The sequence below is a fragment of the Micropterus dolomieu genome, linkage group LG22, assembly GCF_021292245.1.
Source record: "Micropterus dolomieu isolate WLL.071019.BEF.003 ecotype Adirondacks linkage group LG22, ASM2129224v1, whole genome shotgun sequence".
NCBI classification, from domain to species: domain Eukaryota; kingdom Metazoa; phylum Chordata; class Actinopteri; order Centrarchiformes; family Centrarchidae; genus Micropterus; species Micropterus dolomieu.
This window is the reverse complement of record NC_060171.1, coordinates 7,403,188-7,429,283: the sequence shown is the minus strand read 5'-3', so window position 1 is coordinate 7,429,283 and position 26,096 is coordinate 7,403,188. Positions and strand designations below refer to the sequence as shown.

The 26,096-nt window shown below is 37.9% G+C and overlaps 1 protein-coding gene across 1 annotated transcript in view; it reads right to left on the bottom strand.

The window, feature by feature from the left end:
- Positions 1 to 2,253: 2,253 nt before the first annotated feature.
- The window catches only part of zgc:113516 (uncharacterized protein LOC541449 homolog), a 29,213-nt gene continuing 5,370 nt past the window's right edge, over positions 2,254 to 26,096 (bottom strand). Inside the window, exons 2-8 of the mRNA XM_046037906.1 lie at positions 23,654 to 23,916; positions 22,216 to 22,368; positions 16,320 to 16,468; positions 15,629 to 15,712; positions 14,131 to 14,291; positions 9,447 to 9,520; positions 2,254 to 3,280 (exon numbers count right to left, since the gene is read on the bottom strand). Coding sequence (XP_045893862.1) covers positions 3,211 to 3,280; positions 9,447 to 9,520; positions 14,131 to 14,291; positions 15,629 to 15,712; positions 16,320 to 16,468; positions 22,216 to 22,368; positions 23,654 to 23,916 — 954 coding nt within the window. The 3' untranslated portion in view covers positions 2,254 to 3,210. The remainder of the gene's footprint in view (positions 3,281 to 9,446; positions 9,521 to 14,130; positions 14,292 to 15,628; positions 15,713 to 16,319; positions 16,469 to 22,215; positions 22,369 to 23,653; positions 23,917 to 26,096) is intronic.

Below are 26,096 nucleotides of genomic sequence, written 5' to 3'. Positions count from 1 at the left end.
TTGTTTTGTCAACTGCTGCTAGAATAAATCTAAATTTTTAATCCAAACTGAATGAGAAGTACTCAGAATGGGCAAACTCCATCTTCTAACGAAGGTAATGTGAAACTTAACTCTCAAAGTTTTTCATGTTTTTCCTGTAGTATCTGCTCTTGGCCATTTAAGCATGATTAAGGGCTTCATGATTATGTTTAGGCAACTCAAAGCACTTGGTTAAGGTACTGGAAATATTGTGGTAATGACATCACAAGGGTAGGCAACCAAAGCATTTGGTTACATTTGAGAAAGGTTGTAATCTTGGTTTAATATTGAAAAAGTCAACGCCGATTTGATGGATTTGAGAGTTGAGCATTGTACGCTCTGCCATTAACCCTCTCTGCAAATTTTTGCTACAGTATAACAAGGTTACACTACTTTGCACTGGAGCAAAGAACATAATCCAGGTGGCATTACATTTCTACAGAATGTATTGGGAAATGGATATTTGTCGTGTATAAACATTATTTGTAGGAGACAAGGTTGTGTTACAGTCATGTCAGCAGTGCACTACAGTAGGTGTGACAATATGTTATTGTGTCAGTAATTTATCTACGCTTGTGTCCCCTGCATTTCTCCCTCCCCACACACTTTGATTAATCTGCTCATTTCTGTTTGTCTTAATTATGTTTTCTTCAGAATTTATCATCATCACTTTATACAGGTTTGAAGCATAAAATGTGATTCTGAGTTTTGATAATCATAATTAGAAAACACTTCCACAGAGAGGAAGAAAGTTTTCAAACAAAGAGCACTTGAATGCATGACAGATCATATTTTGACCTCTGGTTTAAAAGAGGAGGTCATGAGCTATGCTTCAAGATGACATAATATTCCCAGGAGGAAACTCCATTTGCTTGGGACTCTCTGTTACCAAAGTCAAATATCAATACCATAAAACAACAACATCCTCTTACTATAACATCATTTGATGTTGGATAACAAGAAGTTTGGCATGCAAACGTGTTGTTTCTGCTCTCAGTTCTGAAAAAATACTTACTTACTTTTTTTTTACATAGTACATTAACACAATGCGCTGATAGCATAAATCTACTATACATAGTAAATGAGTGTAACAAAGCTTTGACATGCGAGTTCCTGTCAGATTAGACAAAGACAGTAGATGGAATTCAGAGACATGGCTTCCTTTGTAGCCATTTTATTCAACAAAAATACTGTTGACATGGCTACAGTACATTTTATAAATGTATTTACATTCTAGGGCTTGGTATGCACGCTGGATTCCTAGCATATCTACATCAACCTGAATGAAATAGAGATATCCTTAATCTTATTAAGTATACCTGTGTTTTTACTCCTATGACAAGTCAAAATGTCTATGGTGGAAAAGGCCTCCAACAGTAGTGATGTTATGTTCATGAACGATCAGATTCTTTTTAATGGCTCTTTGGTACAAAAAAGGGAACAGAGTCATTGCCTGTTCTGCCCAAATTTCACTACTTGCCCTAAATCCACTTCCTTTTTACATGAACAAGTAACGTTAGCACTGTTGCAACTCACAGCTCAATAGTGGCTCTCCCAGTATGTGCTTGTGTAGCATCAGCTGGGCCAAGTTAAAACATTTTCTAATATTAAGTCGAATCAAAACTAACCTTCATCGCAGTTAGCATAAAATATGTAAGGAAACAACCATAACTTATTTTAACATGTATTAAAAACACAGCAAGTTACATCATCAATGTTTTCTTCAAACTACAGACTCCGGAGAGTTTTAACTCTCAAACAATGCATGCTTGGAACTCTGCTAATGTGCTGATGGTGCTTCTTTAGAAACTTTTAATGAGCTCAGTGAACTCTTAACAGTACATTCATTCAACTCATCATTTCAAGTACTTAAATTTAGGTAAGCCTACGATTCAGGTTTAATGATAAAAGCTTCCAGTTAATTCCTGTATGATGTTTTACAGTGGCTGTCCCTTGACAGGCCAACCAGAGGAAAAATCTCAAATCTCTTGTTAGTTCAGCTAAACATTAAAATTAAATTATACTGTTACAGTATATATACTGTACATTGTCTATTACTGCATACTGCATTGATAAGAATTTTAAACACATCAATGGGACAGATGACAATGTGATCACATCATCAGTAGTATGTTGATGTGATGTACACTATCTACCTATTGTTGTATGCTGTAGTATAAAAAGTAATGAAAATTAAATAAATTGTGCAAACAGATGAATATAGTTACACTTTGCTTCAATGAGAGAATCAGAGAGAATGTTAGTTTATTTAAAAGTGAAGGTATAATCAGCACGATTATAGTGAAATATCAGTAAATCTAACAGACCCATAAGCTGCTGTTCTATTTGCTTTTCTTCAACGCTGTGAAAAGGGTTTGTTGGAGGTGCAACCAAACAGAAGTGTATTAATAGCATGTTCAGTTAGTCAGTATGCAGAGATGCTTTTACAATGAGTTTGGGCTTATTTTTGGGAGCTGAAATTGCTTTGCAATTTGGACAAATGTCTGACTACGTAATTCACAACCTAATGAAATTAGGACCAATTTGTCACATGGTTTATACTGTATATTGCCCCACAAATTCAATTCAGAATCAAACACTTTTTGCATTGTCCTTACACACTATTTGGCAATTAAATACTGTTGATGAATTTTTTTAATTTGTTATATACTGTATGGTCATCGTCCTGTAAGCAGCTTTACAACAATAGTCCTTGGGAAAGAGAAAGATTTTAAATAATGTAATACTTGGTACAGTACATAAGTTGAAATGGAAACTTGTTTTCCATCAGAACTGTGGTAAACACTGAATAAGCATGCAAATAACCCTCTTATGGGTTTTATGATCAGGCTCAGTTTTTGTGGCTTTATGTGACTCGGCTAAATGTGGGAACAATTAATGTGTTTCTGGCACAAGCTTCATCTCGATTTGCCAAATGGGCTTATCGGCATACTGACTGTGGTAAAACAAATATTTTAAAAATCACAATGATAGCAAAACATATTAACTCACACTGTTGCCTCAAAAAACAAACAACGGGGAGCACATTTATAAGCTTATTCTATGCCTTAATTTCCACAATTGATTTACATAGTATTGTAGGATGTGGCAAAGAAGGACTCTTTTTGGACTTGCAGAGCAGGGTAATGCTACTTCTGATTTCAAAATTGTTGGTCCATTATTTTTCTGTTTCTAACTCATTGTCAATCCAAAATATTCCTCTTTCTTCTCAAAGTAGAAGCGGAGTCGTGCCATGGAATATCTGGGAGGAGAATAAAAAACAAAAAAGTTATCAGAGAACACACCAGATTTTTCTACACATTTCTCAGTAAATATTGTAAAATCTATGTACTTCGTATGTTCTTCCTATCTGGCATTCCTCATCCCACCGGCTTCTTTCCTCCAGGTTTTAAATAAAGAAATGACCAAATAATTAAATCTGTTTTTAAATGCATTTTTTATCTCTGTGATGACCTTAGTCCAAGGCATTTAAAGATTGTTTTTTTATACAAAAAAGTAAAATGCTTTCATTGAACTACAGGCCTATTTGTCTTGGTGTATATTATGTTAAAAATAGCACAAATTAAACTAACTGAATGTCCATTTTTTATTTGTAAAATAACTTATCCCAACAATATTCTATAGACAACACATAAATAAAATAAAATTGCCCATTTCAGGCAAGTATGACACACAACTCAGACTATCTTGTATGTGCCTGTAAATAGTGTCTTAAGATAATTTGAGTTATGCCCAAGTTTTACTTGAGTCTTTACCTGAGTCTGAGGACTTAACAGTACGTTTGAAATTGGTCTGCCAACTTTCAGTCCTTTTTGTAGAAATACAGTAATAAATGCAGGTAAAACTTCATTAGTGTTTAAAAAAACTGGCATCACCTGTCTTTTTGAGTTAGCAATAGTACTTGAACGATATAGCATTGTAAAGTTAAGGGACCTGTGAACCACAGATATAAAAAAGAACGGTCAAAATCAAAGAAGCAGAAACTGAGATACTCCCACAAAGCAACTGGAAAGCATCTGTTATCCGAATAACCATGCCTGGAACATGCTAACTCAACGTCCCCAGTTTATAAAATTTTCCATTAAAATAGTTCTCTAAAGTGTCAAAAGCCTCAAGAAATCTTGAATTCTCAAACCCAAACTGAGATGACCCAGATGACATCCCTATGACATCATCAGGGTTTATTTCTCAGACTTGACAAAACTCCTACAGAGTCACAGACAATATTACACGACCACTTTTTCAGTAAACTGATCTTCATGTGTAAAATTGGGGGAGTGCTCCCATAAATTGCAAGTGTCTCAATTCAACTCACAAATATGAAAAATGTTTAAATAGTAAACATCACTTATGTATTTATTAATTGTTTTAATTGAATATTCAGTCTGTATTTAATGTTTGTTGCAGATAATGTTAACTACTTGAAGTTCTCTGACATATCTGGCCTTTGACTAACATTTACTGAGCTAGAACATACTTAATGTAATTATAAGAATCTGTCTCATAATATGGATCACATGTCTCTATCTCACCCTTGGCGGGTGTAATATAAAATATGTAAAGCAAAAATGGCATACATCTTAAAGATGTAGATTCATCAGTTGGAAGTTAACATACACTGCAGACCCTGCTCATAACAGAAGGTAGGAACTATGATTTTTCTTTGCACAACTTGCATAACAATAAAGCGTTAAGTGTCTATTCAATAAAGCACTGAGTCTGAAAGCTGTGCCAAAGCCTCAGTGCATTTCAGAACTTAACTGCGCGAAAAGTGGTTTTGTATTTTTTCTAACCATATTATCGAATGCTTCAATAAATCTGATGCCTGAGTACACTGTTGCCCTTGGCTATTATACTATACCCTTTGAAATTAAGTGAAGTTTCAAAAGCACAGAAAATGGAGGTACAGAGAGGACTTTGTCCTTTAATCAGTGCTTTCACTGAACTCCTCAATGCCAAATCAGTTTTCTCTCTCTTATTGCTCAGTGAGACAAAAAGATAATTCTGACACATGCCTTTTAGTTACTTGTATTCCATCACTCTGTTCCCCACCTGTATCTCTGGGTAAAACTGCTCTCTAATTATTGTGTCAGAGTCTGGCTTCTGTTGTCTGCTCTTGGCGATCTTTCTTAAAATAGTTTCTTTCTTGTAGTTTCTTTGCTTTACTTCTGGGTCATCTTTAGATTTTGTTGATAAAGACACGTGGTACATTATTTTTCTAACCTCTGCCATTTAAAGTAGTTGATAAAAAACTTTGGGTAGCAGAAATTCTTGGTGTGAGCCTGTTAAAGCAAGCAGACAATTTTTACTTCTCTAATTGTGGTTTGGTGACACTCAAATGGTGTTTTCTCTGGACAGACTTAATTTAAATGAACCATGTGCTACAGTGGATGATTGACAGTTCTCACATTCACTCAGAGAACAGAAGAAAGCCTTCCTAAACCTGATTGGAAAACCTGAAATCTTTGTATCTGGTTTTCAATCTGAAAAGATATGGAAGCTGTTCAAATTTCTCCATCCTCCAAAATTAGTTTCTGTTAATTGTTAAGCAAAACACAGGCTATAGAACTAGAACTAGAAAATAAAGTATTTGTAGATTAATTTTTAACATTAAATCTATGATACAGTTCAAGTTATGTCCCAGGCCAATCCCAAGGATCAGCATCAGGACCAGTCTGAGGATTCTTTAATGGATCGGTATTGGCTAAAATTATCCCAATCAAATGCTAATCCTTTCTTTACTGTACACTGTATTTTGTCCACCTCAGCCTGCTAGTGTTGCAGCACACTGCTCTCATCTACAAATTACAAAACATTCAAGCATTAGGTTCTCATTTTTATCCAGACTGTCACTGGTTAAAATGACGGCGCTGACAGCGTTGACAGGTCATATCAGCTGGTTTCAATTAACATTAACTCTGTGAGTTACTTTAAAGTGAGTAATTTCAACTAGGCAGTTGGGTGTGTGTATCTGTGTTTGACTAAAGATCGTTTGTAGGAAACTCCACTCCTATAACATAATGTACAATCACAAGTGTTTTTTATAGTTCCATCAACTTCAACAGAGTTAAAAAATAGCTTGTGAAAATTAGTCCTATTAATTTTATATGTATTTGTCAGTCAGATGATTATTTGCTTTTATTCTTAAGAAGGTAAGATGTCCCTAAATGTAGAGACATAGCATTTAGAACATAAGACTTCCCTTTATAAGTTATGAGTACCAAATTTTCACACTAGCTAGGTGAAAAACAATTAAACACTACTCTTAAAATGAAAACCGGACATTGGTTAAATTAAAATGTGAAAAGAGCTTCAATGTCAGCTTATCCAAAAAAGAAGCTAAACATAAAAGTAAGATTATTTTTGAGTATACCCATTTAAAGTAACAGCAACCTTCACAGGGGATCCTATTCATCCCTGTTTTTATTAAGGCAGACACCTAAAACTAGCGTGCTTAACATTTATCATCAACAGAGATGAAACTGAGACGTTCTTCTATTTAGCAGAAGTAGGGGAAAATGAACTCCCTCCAAAGCAGGTATTCCATTTCACAATGTCCTTTTGTGCACAATTCCCTCAATTTTGCAGTCAGGCTATTCCAAACAGTGGGCCTCCTCGTTCATTTCCTTATAATAATGTCTTTGTCAAATAACGACTCACCTTGCCAACACATCCACAAATCTAAACCACTGACTCGCAGACACTTTCACATGAATAATATCATATAAGGAAAGGGAGACAGCAGAGGGAGGGCGGGTTTGCATTCCCCTTGTGGCTCCCTATTGTCACATTTACATCTGGCCCTGGTTAATGCACAAGGCCTGGGCGACGCCTGTCACTCGTTGGGAAGTCGGCAAAGATTTGGCTCAGAGGGATAACAGAGGAAACACACACACATACACACATTCAGGGTTTAACTCTAACTTCCTATCTCTTTCCTCAAAAGAACGTGGTTATCACAAAAGCATAAAGCAGCTGTGTGTTGTCTTTCATGTTACGAGAAATAATACCGCTTGGTTAAGCTAAGGGTAAGTTTGTGGTCATGACAAGTAATTTATGGTTAAAGCTGCATTAATCATCATATTTTAAATTAAATGAAATTACTATGTTTAATGTGAAAACGGTCTCTTGCTGTAACCCACTGCTAACGATCAACCAACTCTGCAGTAAATTTAATGGCAAATTTACTGTATGGTTCAATCTCACCACCTCTCAACCCTTTTTTCAGCAGCAGCGGGCAGCTGTTGAGCAACAAGGCTTTGATTCACTCACTGTACACTAACAGCCCTGCATCACGATGCATGATATGCTTGAGAACATCGCAGGCAACAGAAACATGGACCCCAAATGACTCCATGTTGATCTCTTGCCATTCCTTACTTCTTTCCAAGAAATGTTGACATGTTTTAATAGGGTGACCATATTTTTAAATCTTAAGAGTGCCTCAAATTCACGCACATATATGTACTTATGATGCATCATAAGCGTTTTTATCAGGGTGGGAGATAATTATTTCAGCGCTTAGCACACCGTGGACTTTACAAAGGAGCAAGCCTCATGGGGCTCTTTAGAAAAGACTGACTTTCTCTTTGGCATGACAGCTAACATACTGACAGGTTCTGTCAGAAAGAGCGTTGTGACATGCTAACGCGGTAGTCAGTCATATTAGCTCCCCAAGCATCTTTCTATTTTCTCTGTAATGCCCCTGGCATTTTGTTGCCAGGATTGTATAGCATTTCAGTCAGTTTTATTGAAGAGGGGGGAAAGCCAACTGGCTTACTAAGTTCTTGCTTACTAAGTGTGAGTTAGCTATTGTACAAAAACCCTTGTGGGACCTGGCCTTCATGCATCCAATTTAACTTCCTTTGTAAGAAACTTTTGCAGCAAAATAAAAATGTCACAGTAACATTACTTACTGCTTTGCTTTTGAATGTAAATGTAGGTTGCTTTATGCTATTTAAACAAATGTCAAGGACAATCTCATAAGGTTACGTAGTGTGACTGTGGTAGCCTATGTTCTCATCGTCAGTGTAGATAAATGAAAACAAAAGTGAGGACAAACTTTGCCATCCACATTGTCTCTTTCCTTACAGCATGAACAATGAAGAATCCAGAAAGCAGTGCTGGCAGAAGAAATAAGGATATTGTAATGATGTGTACTGGGGGACAGCGGTTAGCCGAGTAGCGATGCCTTCAAATGTTAGACCTGGTTGCCCATTGTTACTGTTGCTCTCTGTGCTCACTTCAGTTTAACCCTCCAGTTAAAAAAAGGTAACCCGACCCTCACCATGCACTTTAGGACAACCTCAGCCGGCGGCTTAGAGGAACAGACGTCTAGCAGGCGCATGTGGCCCAGCCAGGGATGAGAGATGTATATGTAAGGGAGGACCGACGGTATGGGAACAATAGTGCCTCTGTGCCTCGGCCCCCCTCTGGATCACATTTCCTCCGAGGTCCAGATCGAAATGAGGCAGGGGCCCTGTCGCTGATCTAGCAAGCGAGCAAAGAAAGCCACACAGAGGGGAGGGTGCCATATGTCAATAGTGATTAGGATCACGATCACAACTGTGGCGGGTGTGGGGCACACAGAGAAGGGAGAAAGGAAGAAAAAGTGGGAGTGAAGGGAAACACTTCGCCCTCCTGAACTTTATTGTCTGGTTGCTGGTAGAGAGGAATGTCTCCTGGACTTGTTTAAAGATAACCAGTCCCTATGTGGATCATAATACATTTTAAAACAAAAGAAATTAGTTTTGATTTCTTTCGAAAGTCTTTGTGAAAGCTGACCCTTTCATCTTTTCATGATTTGTGGTTTAAACGTGAAGAAAAACAGAGATGTTCACGTGTAAAACTTTTGTCTGCTTTTAAAAATGATAAGAAGAGTAGAAGAAGTGTGCTTATCCTGCCTGTTTTATGCCAGATTCTGGGTACACCAATCTTGAAGCACTGCTGGAAAAAAAATTATATTTCCACACTCTGGGCACAAGTTCCCAGTCCTTTATTACAATTTCTCTGCCAGCAAATTCTTTGTCAGGCAATCTTAATGAAGATCTTGTTTGTCTAAACATGCAATAATATAGTGAGTCCTTGAAATCAATACACAGAATATTTTTATTCCATTTGTGAGTAGGTAATCCCATGAAATTGCAGCGAAGACATAATTTGTATTGTGAAGGTGGTGCTTAATATCAAAAGGATGTAGATTTGAATATTAACAATATGCAACAGGTCTATTTTGTGCAGCATTTGATGCACAAAATGGTACAACCGTAGCACTTTAGGAAACTAGAACAACGTTTATGCAAAGTGACACGCAGACACACATCTCCAACTGTGGACACGAGGTAACCACATGGAAAAGGTTTTTTCTTTCGATTTCATGGGACCTTTAAGCTGTCAGAAATACAAACCTTTGGAAGTCAAAGTCAATCGAGGAGTACTGTGATTGCAGGATGGCCCAAAGACCCCAGAAGAAGTTGGATGCCTGGTGGAAGACAAAAGAAAAAAACAGCACCATACCAGTGGTTTTCATGTTTTAAACGATGTATTACTAACTACACTTGTTGTCAAAGCATGTTGTAGTGTTTTTTATTTTTTAATATTTTCTGCATTTCCAGCCATTGGTTTTCACCATGTGGTAATCTCCAGGCTGAATAATGAAGAGCCAAAAACTCCAGTTCTTTGAATGGCCACTTGAGACTGGCTCCAAAATTTCCCATAGACCCCCATGTGAAAATGCCCAACTTTACAACAGAAATAAACATGTTTAAAGCTGGCTACAAAACATGGTTTTGGTTTTTATAGCTAATTTCCCCATTCATGATAACTGCAATGGGGGTGACTTTTTTAACTTACCAATTTAAAATATATTAAGGCTTAACGTTATGCATAATTAAGGACATGGCTGCTTTAAGTGACAGTTGGGTGCCGTTGTTCTGACGATCTATGCTGCCTTGTCGAAAAAGGCTACCGTAGCGCACAGTCTATCAAGTCGCTCTGCCCTATCGAAAAATGCTACCTTATGTTTTCAATCCCATAAAGTTATAACTCTCACAGTATTACGACATCTTCTGTTTTTTGATTATATTATAACATCATTTCAGGGGTAGCGTATTCTGACTAATATCCCCTATCAAATAATGCTCCCATTACAGAATCATTTTATGTTGCACAACTACTCACTCATGTGTCCTGTAAGGAGATGGGGATCATGTTGAAATACTATATTATGCCATCTTTATTTAAGATATCAGGGGTAGCGTATTCTGATGATGATTATGATTTTTTCTATTTGATGTTGATCAGCCACTTTCTCGACGGCATTCCCAACAGTAAGGTTGCACAGATTTATGGCCGTGGAAACAAACCACGCTTGTGGGTCTTACACATGCGCAGAACCGCTAAGTAGCACATCTCGATAGGTAGCATAAATCGACAGAACACCGTCACAGGTGGCTAGTCACAGCAACCAGGCTACATTCGTTCTGCCTCTTGGCCCATTTTTGGATTAGCTCGGAGTTAGGTGAGTCAGGCACTGCCAAGATGGAGACGGCCCACGCACAATGAGCTTTACAATCGCTCTTCAGAAACCTTTGGGTGACGTCACAGAGACTACGTCCATATTTTACACAGACTATGGTTTATATTAATTTTATTACAAAATGAAAATACTTGACAAGACTTCAGACTTCCTTGAGGTGATACATAACAGTAAAAAATACTTTTTCTGTGAAGGAGTAATGCATTTGAGGTAGTAATTAATTTGAAAAAAATCCTTGACAGTGTGTGTGTGCGTGTGTGTGGTGTTTTAAAACTACCTCAGTAACATTAAAGAACATACAGTGATTGTTTTGAATGCTCAAACACATTCTCATACTTAAACGACTTAAACGACGAATAAGTTGTTTGGCAGTGATTCTCAAAATGGCATGTGACTGTTGGAGTATACCAGCATACTTGACCTTCATCATCATGGTTACGTTAAGTTAAGTTACGTCACGTGGCTCACGAAACTGTCGCAGTTTTGCTAGGTTTAGGAAAAGATCATGGTTTGGGTAAGTTTAGTTACGGATGTCACATCAGTAAATCAAATGATGTTGCTTTAGTTAAAATGAGTCAACATTTGACTTGTTGTTTCACAACACGAACAGTAGTGTCCTGGGTGAAAGTTCTGTGTCCTCCATCTGATCACCCCTGCCTCCCACCACCTAACAATATACGTAAATATAGGTCGTAACAAGCTGCTTGCACAGAGGAACTAATCGGCCACATTTCTGGGATGGTCTGCATGCTCAGTTTAATTCTTGATGTTGTCTTTAAAGGAATGGCTACAAGAATGTGTGCCTGACATGAACGATCCAATTAAAGCTTCAAAGGCACAATTCTTCTTGCCCTCCTGCAGGGAGGTCACAGTGGGGTCAGATGTCAGTGTCTTGCTCAAAAGGCTTTAACAGGGCAAATGCTAGCTGACAAAGACTGAATTGGATCAATCTTATTTAGTGACAGACCTATTATTTTGATGCAGCTAGTCCATGATACTCCGACAGGACTGGAATATGTTTCAAAAGTGTAAAAATCTGGATTAAGTTTGTGGTATTTGCACACCTATTAAAATATGTGGTGCTGATTGTTCTAAATTCATTAGTTCCAGTTTCATCAATTTTCAACGTTGTTGTTTTTTGATGTTTTGCTACATTTCACTGTGCCATAGAGCAAAACTGTAAACCACACTTCAGTGACCCCCACTTGTCTTGTTATAACTGCTTCCATAACTGCTGCTGCTGCTGCCTGCCAGTTGCACGCTGCTCAGTCAGAATGACAAACCTCTGTATTGAATGGTTCCCTCCTTAATGGCTTTGCTCACTTAGGCTTGCAGACTTCCAATGCCTCCATAAATTTCTGTTGTTCTCCACCCTTATTGTAAATCTTCATGGAAGGACCACTAATAGCAAGTCCTAATAAGATCCAGACAGGCCTCTGTTCTGTGGCCCAGTGATATAATCACATTTTTATTTGATAATCAAATAAAGGGTGGAATGAAATACTTGAAGAGCAATGTGCGGTTTTCCCTTGGCTTTTTCCCCTCCCTGGCAGATTTTCATCTCTAATCTTTGTCTTTAGTTGGAGAGAGAGATTGAGTGTGTTTCCATTATGATTAATAACTGCTCTCCATTAAGAGATCATTAGTCTAACGCTAAGCAGAGACCATCAGTGACAGGGAGCCATTGAGAAAAACGGAGATGAGAGACGTGTGGCGAGTGACATCACAGAGCCGCAGGCTCTAGCCTCGACATCACGGGGGGATCCCTGTGGAGGAGAGGACGAGTCGTAATGACCCCACTGCATCTTGGCACAGTTTGCCAGGGATTATGGTTCGAAGGAGGCAGTTTCACGCCGCAGAGCTTTGGCAACTGGCCAGCCTTTGTCGATGCCACACAGCGGAGCCACACAGCTTGCTTCAGTGCAGACTGGTTTCCTTGGTTCCTGAGTTTTTACTATTCATCTGTATTCGCATCTACTGAGACTTAACTATTGTATTAATTCAATGTAGTTTGATTATTCCAAGCAATTACCAAGTGAAATGAAAGTGATACAAAAGGATTTAATGTCATTTAATCCAATTCATAAAAAAGGAATACCAAAAATCACAATAACACTAAAAGGCATCAGACTGAATTGATAATTATTGCTATTTTTCCCCCAAAGCCAGTTACACATAATCAACTATATCAGCTGGTTCAACCAGATGTGATGTAAAACCATTTAAACATCTGTATAGTGCAAATAAATGGTCAAAATTGTGTGGACACAGCTTTCACTGTGCCGCTTCTGGTGGAAATGGATTAGGGCTGCAAATAGCAATTGTCTTCATTAGCAAATAATCTGATAATGTTAGAAAATAGTGAAAATTCACATCATCACAACATCTTGGGCTGATTTACTATCATAGAAAATAAGCAAGTTTCAGATTTAAGAAGCTGGAATGGGTACATTTTTGGTATTTCTGCTCAAAAAATTACAATTAATTGATTTTCAAAATTGTTGCCCTGATGGTATCAGCTCTAAGAGGAATCATGTTTTTAGGTCATCGTAATGTTTCATATCATAACAACAGAAGAGAAATATTGGATGTAGTTTTTTTTGTCTCTGGGCCTTTACACGTCCCAAGGAAAAACAAGTAATGCTTTGATGAAAAAGTTAATAAAGTGTGGCAATGTTAAAATAAGAAGTTTCAGTTCAATTCCTTGAAATTATGAAAAATAGACCCTGTGATTTTCTCAGTTATCAGGCTCAGTATCCCTCACTTTGACACACAGCTTGTCAAAATGAGTCGAGCTGGAAACTTGGCTTGTTTAGCGTTAGTGATCAATTTCTCCCTTCTCCCTCATGTCAAGAGTCCTCCTTGGTTTGTCATAGAAAATCTGATTTCAATCAACATGATGTTATCGCCTCTCTCACTCCATTCCAGGCTTTATTTCTTTTCCCTTCTCTCACTTCTTTCTCCCCATTTTTTGGCCAAGGTGCAAGTTATTTTAAAAAGTAATATGCTTCCTCATCACTTCTGGGCTATTTCAAGAGACATTCACACCACCCCAAAATTGGAAGGACAATTCTGCATATTGTGTTGAGCTATGAAAGCACTTTTAGACAGATAGCCCAGCACCACTTGAGCCACCAAAGAATGAAAATTGTGGTTATAAGAAAAATAATTTTGGCTGCTGTCTTTCATTTTTCCATGCGGCAGTTTCTAATCTACTCAGATGGAGTCCATCAAACTTTGAACAGTGGTGGGTCAGGTTTGGTTTTCTTTGGGGAGTTTTTTTTTTCTGGGTGCTGGAAAAGTAAATTGTTACAATGTGATGGTGAGGTGTTGCCGCCCTGTCATTTCAGAGGTCTACACACATATGGATATTGTTGAAATGCACACACTAATCTCATAATATTGAGATATTTGAGTCGCTCCAAGAGCAGGACTTAAAAAAGGAAATAGCTGCTGAGAGATTTGTCACTTTCCAAAGTCCTTCCAAAGTGTTGAGGCACTACATAATGACATATTTCAACATTTCAACAAAGTCGGTAGCAGCAGACACTTACCAGTGAGAATTTGCAGACTTGAATGTAGAGCTGCGTAACTTCTGCCTCTGTAACAGTGACCTCATGCCCTGTGCTTTGCTTGTAACTCTCCAGATAGGCCATCAGCCAGTCCCTCTGCAGCTCACGGCTTGGGTAGAGGCTGCAGTTAATATCATTTACACCTTCAACACAAAAACACGCACATACTCATGTTGGCGGAACTACTATCAGTGTTAAAATTCAACACAATAGCTAAACTAGCTGATAGTTCTGAAGATTTGCTACAGTGATACATCAGGTCATCTCTTGAGTCAACACTTTCCACATAAATTGTTCGGTGAACATAATGTGACAAACATCATAAACATAACACGCACAAGTTACAGCAAAGTAGCATGGAGACTGGATGACAGCACCTTCACTTCAGCACGGATGAAAAACCTTAGTGAGATATTGCACTTTTTACTTCACTACGTTTACTTGACAGTTCATTCACTAGTCACATTCAAATCAAGAGTGAACATAAAAAACATAAGGATAAGCTTATATAATATGATGCATTGTTATGGATAAAACTAATCAATAATATATAAAATTGTTTAAATTAGCTCCACGTCAAAATGCAACAGTTTAATGCTAGTTACACATCAGTACACCATCCATAATAATTTATTAACAGTAAAATAGTAAAATTTTACTAAGTGTAATTTTTAATGTACGGATTTTACTTGTAACAGAGTATTTTTAAACTAAACCGAAAATAACATCTCCCCAACTGCATACTATATATTAAATTGTACACAGTACCAGAAAGATAGAAGCATGGAAATTGGTTGACATGTGCAACATCTCTGATTTGAAAAACTTATTGAGATCTGTATGGTGCAAATAAAGGAAAAGTAAATCCATTTTGATAATTGACTAAAATTGAACTTTATTAACAGGAACATATGAAATGAAAATGAGATTTATATGTTATATATTTATGTCACAAAATAAGCCAAATATATGAACAATTTTAAGCATGACATTCCAGCCATAATTTGGCATTATGAAAATTTAGGAGTTAGACCAACTTTGCACAACATAGCTATAATTCTGACATTATTTCAGTTACAATCATTTAGAGTTGGCAAGTGTTGACTTGAAAGCTGACATGATATGGTGCATCTAGAAGTGTTAAATTAATGATTGCTCCACTAATGTTTGAATTAACCCTCTAAAGCTTTACTGTGACACAGCTGGTACATCAAAGCCACTTTTAACACCACGCAGAATGCATACTGGATAAAGCAATTTGTCTTGGCAGCATCAGAAGAAGGACATAATTTCATGGTACATGATGGCAGAAATATAAAATTATATTGTAGTCATAGAGACAGCACAAACTAGACAATGATTCTGCATTTCACATACTGTACACTACTTCTACTTCATTCAATATTCAACATTATGTTCTGGCCGTGAAAAAAAGATTTGGAGGCAAATTGAACTTCTTTTCATCACAACACAGACCTACCAGCAAATTCATTGAAGTGATTGCCAATATCGAAGGCCTGGTAGTTGTAATCGGCGTATTCGTAGTCAATGAATTTCACCATTCCTGTAGGGGGTGGAAAGGGAAAGCAGCAGCAGTTACCAGGACAACACGATGAACACATCTTAGGTATAGGCCTATAAATGACTCCCTTCTTTTATTGACAGTACAGAACCTTGAGTGAGTCAAAGGAACAAGGAGTCTCTTTTGACTGAGAGTCACCATGGACCATGAGCCAATGACTGCATTTTAACTGACAAAGTCTCTGGGCCATTCTTGTAAAATATGTGGGAGAAATAATATCATAATCAAAGGATGCTAGTAACGAGGTATGATATTTAACAAAATTGGAACCCATTTTCAGTAGTGCAAAGGTTTGCTTCTCCATCCGACTATGTAAAATCAAGGACAAAGAAATGAAGACTCTATGAACTGCATTATTTCAAAGTGGTGAAAAGAAGAATGTATTTTAACATTAGCTTAAGTAACAGACTGAGACTTTTTATTCACAAAGATACAGTTAAAGAGTTTAGTTTAGTTTAGTATAATACTATTCACTTGGTTTATTGCTTCCCAGTGATGGAAATCTGTTACATTTCCACATGAAAATAATAATAATATATCTTTTTTTCCACATTTTCCAATGTCAGTGATGTGTACAGCAGTTCCTCACCCTCTTTGTGGTTGTAGATTATGTTTTTTGTCAGAAGGTCGTTGTGGCAGAGGACAATTGGCGAGTCAATATGAGAGAGGTGTCTCTTCAATGACTCCATTTCAACCGACAAAGTCTCAAAGTTGGGCACCTCTCGTAGAGCCGCAGGGCTGTAAGAGGTAAAAAAACACTGAAATTAAATTTTTTCGTAAAAAAGTAGTTTAAGTCACAACTAAAAGGCCAGATGGTCCAACATTTTGAGGAATGTTTTATGAAAGAGGGTGTCTTTGATTCATAGCTGTACTGTAAAAGGCAATTGGGCACATTGGCAGCCAAAGTTTAACACCCAAGAGTCGCTTAAGGTGATGTCAATAAATTGCATATATCAAATTTATGCCAGTGCATGATGCTTTATTCCAAAAGCTGCAAAAAGACAAGAGCTTCAGCTTTTAGTTTGAATCAATGAATCAGACAAATATACCACCAATAAGCTTACAGAATTAGTCTAAGTGGGATAATGGAATAGCCCTGCGATAGACTGGTGACCTGTCCAGGGTGTACCCCGCCTTTCGCCTTTAGAAAGGATGGATGGATGGATAATGGAATATACTGTCTTCATCTCACACCATATTCGTGATTTAGACCCATAAGACAGCTATCATAATTATTCGGCAATTATCACGTAATTGGCCATCTTTGGCAAAAATCCATTAAAGGGGTAAATAAAAAAGTAGTTTAAGTCAAAACTAAAAGTACTTGTTTTGCAGACAAATGGGCTCTATGATTGTTGCATTGTTATATATTATATTATTGGAATATTGTTAGTGATGCATATTTCAACTACCTTATAGACTGTTGGGTAGTTTAACCTCTAACAATATGTCTGTCATATGTCATTTGTGAGTAAAATTTTAATCAACAAAGTAACTGGTAACTATTTCTTACAGATACATGTAGTGAATTAAAACATAATATTTTGCTCTGATTTGTAGTATAGGTAAAAGCAACTGAAAATGGAAGCCCTGAAGTATAGTACAATTTCCTCAATAATATACTTAAGCACAGTTCTTGAGAAAATATATGTGTTACATTTCCCCACCAAGTATGGGACACAGGAAGAGTTCACAATTAATAATAATAATAATAATAATCCTTATTTGTAGAGCACTTTTCAAAAACAAGTTACAAAGTGCTTTAACAAGTGTAAAAAAAACCAGCTAGTTGAATAAATTGAATAAATGACAAAGAAGAAAGGACATGCTCAATAATTATAGTAACTAACTAGAAAGTATGCCTCATTGTAAAGTGGTACTATTGTGTTTTTTTGCTAACTACTTCTTCAAATGTTCTTTTTGAGAATCAATTATCCTAGAATTTTCCCTTGTACATGGTGACTCACCTGCCTTTAAGAATTGTTCACCCGAGAGGGTTGTCAACCATGGATTTCAGCAGAGTTGGTGTCTACTTAGTTGTCTACTGTAAATGCTGTTTTAGAGGGTTGTCAACCATGGATAAAAGCTGTTAAAGAAAAAACACAGGCTTCTTGCAACTTTTTCAAAGGACAGTTTTTAAAATTAAAAATCCTTGATTTGATCATAGTTACTCATGTCTTAAAATATTGGCCTTCAGGATTCTCCATGGGTTGGTGTTTTTTTTGGCTATTTGACAAAGAGTAGTATTACATAAAGAAAATGTATACATAAATATAGAGCAGCTAAATGGGGAAAAAAATGGAACTAAGCATGTATAAATTAAGGGAAAACAACTTTGATGGCACAACTTTGTCAGAGGGAGTAAGACAGTTTTCTGAAAGAATGCAGATATGGAAGATCAACTTTGTCATGAACTCTACATTTTTTCTTCTCAGAGCAACATGTTTGTAAACTGAAGGAGATCGGCGAGCCTCATTGAGAGGTTACATGCCTTGTTTTCACTCTGTTGATTCCTCAATCTATCAAAGAAGGCACTAATGTCCTTGGACGTCAGTGCAGAATGCACCTGGAAGAAATGCTGCACAAGCATCTGTTTTCTAATTAATTTTCATGTTTCCTTTTCAGTCACCAGGCCACGATAAGAGGGTCATTTAAACAGTGTAATTTAAACACTACCTATTTATTCGAAGGGGAACAAACAGATGCTCCGGTACTATACACACTTGTAGACATAATTTAGTGATGCCTGTGAGGAACGCACAATAAAAGCAGAGGAGCAGAGCCTTGTTTATAGTCCTGACACAGAGGCTCTGATGCCTTATACAACTCCTCCTACACATCTTTATCAAAACAAGTCATTTTTATATATTATCTTCCTCTAGTCCATTCACTCAGTCTTCCTTCCTTCTGTGGATAGGCAGATCAAGGAAGGACTGATTGAATAAAAGTATGTTGAGATCTAAACTATCCATCTGTGTACCTGCAAGCAAGTATGCAAAAATATATATATTCTTTTTAAAGTAGCTGTTTCCTGCTTCAATTTGGATCTTTTGAAAAAGTTTTATTTTAATTATTTAACTTCTATTCTATTATCTATTCTATTGTCAACTGAAATTGTGCAAATACTGTAAATATGAATTCCAACTTGCATTTTCAAAATAGGAAGACCTAGAATATAGTCAGTGTTTAATTTAGAGCTACTTGCCAATCATTCTATTATTTAAAATCAACCCCCTCTGACATGCATAATTTATCTATCTCCTCTCTAATGTGAATTAAAACACACGGTTATATGGTGAATCACCCTGATTCCTTTTAAACTCATCCATTCCTTTAACTTAACACACTTTAACAAACCCACGATTAGTCAGAAAGCTAATAGTCGATAGTTGAAAGCTAAATGAAAGACTCCCATTGACTTTAAATGGAAACCTGTCGCCTTGCCATCAGATCTTTTCCTCTCTCTTTTCTGTCCTTTTCATGAGAAACAGTACGTCAAGTACATTCGCCTCCTGCTTCTTGTCAAGTCTCTGTAAGGTAATTAGTGGAATTTCCTCCTCTGGCGCTTCATTATCAATGTGCCTTATTTACATATGATTTCAAACACCAACCGAGCACTGCTGATTTTTCTCTTTTTTTCCCCTTTTAGCAGTTTTATGCAATTCGTGGGAGTGCAAACGGGAGACATAGCAGGGGGCCTGTTGGAGAAGAAGAGGTTGCACTCTTGCTTTCCATTGCTTTTCTCTCTTTTCTCTCCCATCTCTGACTTCTACTGTGCACTCTCTCTCCGAACCTTGCAGCTGCTGCAGCCTCTTTCGCTCCCTGGCTCTCTCCCTCTCCCCCTCTCCCCCTCTCTCGCTCTCTTCTTCTCTGTATCTATCTCTCTCTTTGCACAGCGGGTGGCTTGAGAGCTGAAGACCTCCTCTGCAGGTGCAGCCTCTTCCTGCTCTCTCTCTGCCTTTCTTTTACCATTTCCTCTGAAGATCATATTCATACCAGCACTCATACATCCTCAAGTACAAAAGTTTCTCTGATGCCTGTTTAAACTCCTTTTTGCTTTTTATTTTTATCCTCTCTGTCTCTTTGTGCTTCTGTTTAAGGGTATGTGTGATCGTCATGTCACATATACAGATATTTAAACATAAATTAATCTCTTAAATCTCAAATCTCATAAATGATCTGAGCTGTAGCAGTCCTTATCCAACACTCTTCATTATTGTTTATATCCTTTATTTAAATTATTGATATTTTTCTGATAATTTTGAGTTGTTCTGTATGTTCTGTATGTGTTTGAGCAGCAGTAGACCATGTCAAGCCACTCAGTCACACAAATGTCTCACAATATAGCACCATCTATTGGGCCTCTAAATGAGGTGCAGACAGCTTCTGTAGATGCATATTAGAGTGTGTAATATCTTGATTCATCACAGCAGAAAATAACAAAATACCCTAGCTTAATAATGCAAGTGCTGTAAAAATGTATTTATTTTGAAAAAGTAAACAAAACAGAAAATACTGACTTAGAATAGTTGTGTGTTTCTTGTCTTGCTGATGACAAAGAAAACTCACACTGGCTTGCTCTTAGATCTGAATCCAGGAAGCTAAAACTTCTTATCATAAAAGTCTTCTCCACAGTCCCTTTCTTTATGGATGACTCACTCCAGTGTCAAATACTCACATTGCTCACATTATAAAACTCAAAGATGAAACTCCAGTTGTTCTGAAGCGACTCTGAGACTCTGGGCCTGTTACAGTTTGTGTGGACTTCTGACCCTTTTGCTGTAAACATAAACAAGGTTGAACATTTGACCGATAAGGGAGCGCTCTGCAGGAAGCTTGTGGCCTAGGTCTGTTTCTTTGTAGTGTCTGGAAGGGCCCTCTCACCTCTCACCCTGTGAACCCTGTCAGAGATAACGCAATGTCATTGCCACGGAGGCCACTCCTCCGCCTCGTCCCTCTGACCAATGACAATGAATCCACATGGTGAGAGAGGTGGATGTGCCAACAAAATTCGAGCACTAACTGTTCAGTTACTTAAAGGACAATGTATGGGTGGATAGGAGCACTGTGGGCAGGTTTAAGAAATGTACATTTGGTATGTGAGAAAATGATAAGGCATCAGTGAAAGTGCTGCTGTCTGAAAGATAAAGATGTGGAAAATGTTGCTGGTTTCTATCAAAGGGATGACTGTCTACCACTGAGGCAGCATCCCAAAGCCAGCTCAATAGGTATTTGTTTAAATGTAATTTCTAGTACAGTATGCATACATGCATTAATTTGAACATGTCCTACACCTGACAGGATAATTGACCATTCACTAGGACCAGTTTCCATTGCTACACCTGTCAAGCTTTACATTATTGCACAGCACATAATGCTGTTTCCAATGATAAAAACAGTTGTCGTCAATGTAGCTTTTTTTTAATGTAAACTGTAACCCCTCAGACTAAATTTGTTTGTTGATAATGTGGATTTTGAAGTAAAGCTGGATTAGATTAGTACTGTTGGCATTAAGCTAGTTAGGCGGACATATTAGTGTTATGTTATGCTATGTTAGAGCAGTAACACATTTTCCAGTATCTTCAACCAAGTCCAGTTGCCCTTGATTTTAACCTTCGTTGGATATGTTAGAGCAGATATCGTTTAACCAGTCCCTCCACATTTGCACTTAGTTTCTGTGTGTTAGATCTTGAACCTGTTCATTCATGTTTGTTTACTTGTGCTTAGAAAATCTCCTGCTGTGCTTAAGACCTGACCTGTTACCCGCCATGCTAGACTTCTCACCCAGACGCACGGATCTGATCAGCTGCCTGTTCCCCTCTTCAACCACACTATGTCCACTACCAGCACACGCCAGAATCCCTACCAAGACACAAGGATCTGATCAGCTGCCTGCTCCCCTATTTAACCACACCATATCTCAGGATCTTAGAGTACATAAGAGAAACATTTCAAAATTTCAAGATCATCTTTAATAGGCCCAAGCACAAATAAAATGCCTGTCTGATTGACTAAAGTACCTCGCTGGTTTGCCTCTCTCTTGTGATTTTAGGGCATTGTGAACCCCTAAACCTAAACCCTTAACATACATGTGGTAGATTTGGTCTGACATCTGTATTCCCTACTGTCCCTCAGAAAGATTTTCACTGTACCAAAATCTTGTTGTTAATACATCTGAGGTGATAAATAGGCCATACAGATGCAGAGTCATGCTTCTTTTTATATCTATAACTCTACAGTTAGGTGGCAGGTCATGTCCTCAATTAAATATTTCTTGGTCAAGCTAACATCAGTTTCTTCGTTTGTCCTCCAGACTAAATTTTATAGTAAAAAACTTAGTTATGTAGTTTGTCTTAGCAAAGTTATTTCTGAGGTGCTCATGGCACCTGTGACAAGGTGTATTGGATTGTAAATATTAAGGAACATGTCATGCTCAGATGTGTGATATTTAAAATACAAATACTTTGAGATCATTTTATCAAGACCTTTTTGCACGCCACTGCTCATCTGGGCTGCTGTTGATACTGCTCTGCATCAGTGTGAGAAAGTGGGACATTTTTGTCCAGAGTAGAGGTTCAACAGGGAGACCACATTTTGGCTGGATAGAGTGGATTCTCCCCATCTCTGCTGCGATCAATCTGTGAAGAGAAAACATTTTCTCAGATGAGCCTGGCTGATGCTGTTATTGCACAAACAACCATTATCAGAGTAGAAGTCAACTCCCTTTCCATTTAGCACCCTTATCTTGTTCCTTGTTTTCAAAAAATGGGCCTTGTTGCATTCATGACCTTTTGACTACTTGAGTGCTCATTCTCAAGGCATTTTAGTGGTGACATAAAGTTTTCTGGGTATTCCCTACAGAGGGTTTCAGGCAGAGCAAGGTGATTGATGTGTATCATGGCCCTGGCTGTTCAGCCTTGGCTGACTGTGTTGTGTCCTACTGTCCTGTGGAGAGAATAATGACGCTGGACTGTTATCATGAGGATGATGAGTGAAATAAGGGGCACAAGTAAATAACATTGCTCAACATGAAACATGGCAACTGAAATCATTTTTAAAACACCAGCATCAGCACAATTGAAATGTTCAAAATATATACACACGCATGACCTCTAACTGCTTTCTTAGAAAACAAATGACCACAGGTTCACATTACTCTTAATAAACCTGTTGAATTTATACAGTTCAACCACTAGAATGGACCTGAAAATAACAGCCATCAACATTATTTGATTATTTTTGTATTTTTCTGATACTGATGCCATTGTATGACCAGCCTTCCCACTACATGCAACCTATGTTAACCCTGTGGTAACACAGACATATTAATTGCCATATGTTTAAATTGATTAAATAGTCAAACCAGTCTTGTTAAAATAATAAATACCACAATGTTATGCCACATCACTGCATTCACAAGTCATTACGACATTTAGTGAACATGTTGTTTTTGTATAATATATATGTATTAATAAATAATAAATGTAAAATTAAAAAATATTGCATATTTATATGATATAACAGTATAAAGTGTTCTTCCTATTTTATTCCAGTTTGAAACATATATGAAATATATATTTTTTATCTTCCCTTTAATAAATAAAATGTATCATCTTGTAAGGCAAACTTAGTTTTTGAAAACTTCTGACAAATTAATGTGGATGATTAACTCTCAGTCAATCAACTCTGAAGACAGAAGAACTCTTATATAAACTTTTTGCCCTTTTATGACCAAATTGTAACTTTGGACGAGGGTCATCACTGGCAATTGCTACTTGAACAGGGCAGTTTATTGACTGAATGTATAAATGTGGCAATGTGAACCAGGACATTCCCAAACAAAGCACAGATATGCTCTGCACACCATCTCTGATCGAATCAACTTTACAAAAGAAAGAAATTGAAAGCTATTCTGGCAGAGACCTGTAGATGGAGGGTTGCCGGAGCATCTCATCATCCAGCACTGCTCCTGTAACAAACTCGTAGCAGATGCCATTCTGGAAGCTACAGTAGATCTGTGGACCACACCCGTGAGCATGGAAGACCTGGAACATATCCATCTCCCGGTCCCTATTCAAATAGAGCTCTGTCATTCTGCCGTACAGTCGCACCAGAACACAGCCAGGCTCTTGCAGAGAGCCCACGTAGCAGCCAATCAACTGGTTGGTGAGGCCTTCTGTGAATGTCTGGAATCAAAGGGAATCAAAAGGGTAATGAACACAAAAAAACACTCATAGTTTGGACTTTTCAGGTAGAACAAAGTAAATGAAACACTTACTTACTTACTCATCTTTTCATGATACTGTAGTTCATACCACTTAAATCAATGCTGGTTTTCTAAGACCATTGTAAATTGGTGCTTATGTGTAACTTTACTGATGAAAATGATGTGTCAACAAATACTCTTCTGAAAGAAAAAGAGAATTTTTTATGATAGCATTTAGAATAATATGTAGACATTACAATTACAGTATACTCAGTTCTAGTTTTTGACAGGCAGTCCTTATTCTGTAAATATTGTTCAAGAGAGAACTTTTATTGGGTCACTCTGCTAAACCTCAGTGTGAGTTACTGTTTAACCATATCAATCTTGGATAAATCACACTAAGCATGGTTCCACTCAAAGCTTTTGAAGATAAAGACATGCACCCAACAGATGCAATATGTTTGGTTTCAGGACTCTGGATTACCACATTTGATACCATATGATTTACAGGCTGCTAATTTACTGCTTTTAAGACTCATTTACCTCAAATGTCTTATATCAACATTTCATTAAAGACAAAATATTGAACAAAAGATATACTAAAAATACTAAGATCATTACCAGCAATTGCTAATTTGTGTACTGGAAAAGAAAGTTGAGAAACACATTTGTGTAGACATTTAATCCTTAATTTCTCAAATAGGCATTCTCACATTTTCACAGATGTTAAAATTGCAACTCAATGTGCAAGCCATGAAGAATCAGCAGTAAAAACACATTATCACAAGTCAAATTACTCATGTAGGCATAGTTTTAATATACTAATAATACATTGTATGTGGCACTAAACAACTATGTACTGTTTGTTGTTATGTCTTTCACAATGCATCATATTTTACTAGCTGAACATATGTTTTTATGGAAAATCCTAATTTTAAAAGTAACTAGTAAAATGGCTGTGAAAAAATTAAGTGGAAAGTACAATATTTCCCTCTGAAATATAGTTAAAAGTATAGTATAGTAAAGTATAAGGTAGCATAACTATAAAAAGTTTACAGTTCTTGAGTACTTGTACTACTAGTAAGTAAATGTACTTACATTCCACCACTGAGAATCGGTTTTGGGTGTCAAGACATTAAAAGTACTGGTGTACATACCAAAAGAGTGAGGTGAAAGTATTGATTCAGTTAAAATAATGTGACTTTGTTGTCATATGCAAGATAATGTGCAAGGCTGAATTACCAACTGGGCAAAGTGGGTGATTTGTCCCAAACTCCTACGGGCCCCAAAAGCCTCAGGTTCACTGTGTGTCAACTGGTTCCCCTTTGAATGAAATCGCTCCAATCCTATTGGCTTGTTGCTAGAACGGTAAGGTGTGACGGAATAACCGGAGGAGTATAAAGCACACCTGTACACACTCATCATTAGCTTTTTTCTATTCAGCAGGCGCTCTGTATGTTGTTTGAAGAAAGCTCCAGTCCTACAAGCAGTGTGTCTTACCTGAAGAAGAAGTCTACCAGCATGTCTGGCAACCAGATGTACAGAAGGTGTGTTTTTTTCTTGCCCTCGGTACATCACGGATGGAGATTCTCATGAGATGTGTGTCTCATGTTTGGGGATGGAGCACGCCCAGGCAGTTCTCGAGGTGGCTGCCTGCGGCCATTGCGAGAGAGCCATGCGGGACCTCAGTACCCGCACGGCTCTCTTTTCCAAGGATGGCCGGATGTGTTCTCCCCGCGGCGCGGGCCCTGCGGCCGCTGAGGCGGCCCGGTGGCTTCACTCATGGGGTTCACAGCGTGATCTGTCGGAGGATTTCGGGACAGCTGAGGCTTTTTCCTGACCTTCGTCCGCTGGCTCCGATGCTTCCTTTCCTCGTTCGGGAGCCCGTTCTCGGCTTCTCCCGCTCACGGTTTGGATCCGGAGACGCTGCAGCAATCCGACTCCGAGGAGGCGGACGTGCTCAGCGTAGTGGACGATGACTTCCGGGTGTCGGGGCGGCGTCATCAGGCGGCGCCCGACTATGACGTGCTGCTGGAGGTGGTGACTAGAGCCGTGGCTAAGCTCATCATCAACTGGCCACAGGAGGAGCAGACACCACAGGCTAGTGGTAAGCTTGATGAAAGGTTTCTTAAGCACCACGCGCCACCTCCACGCCGGTCT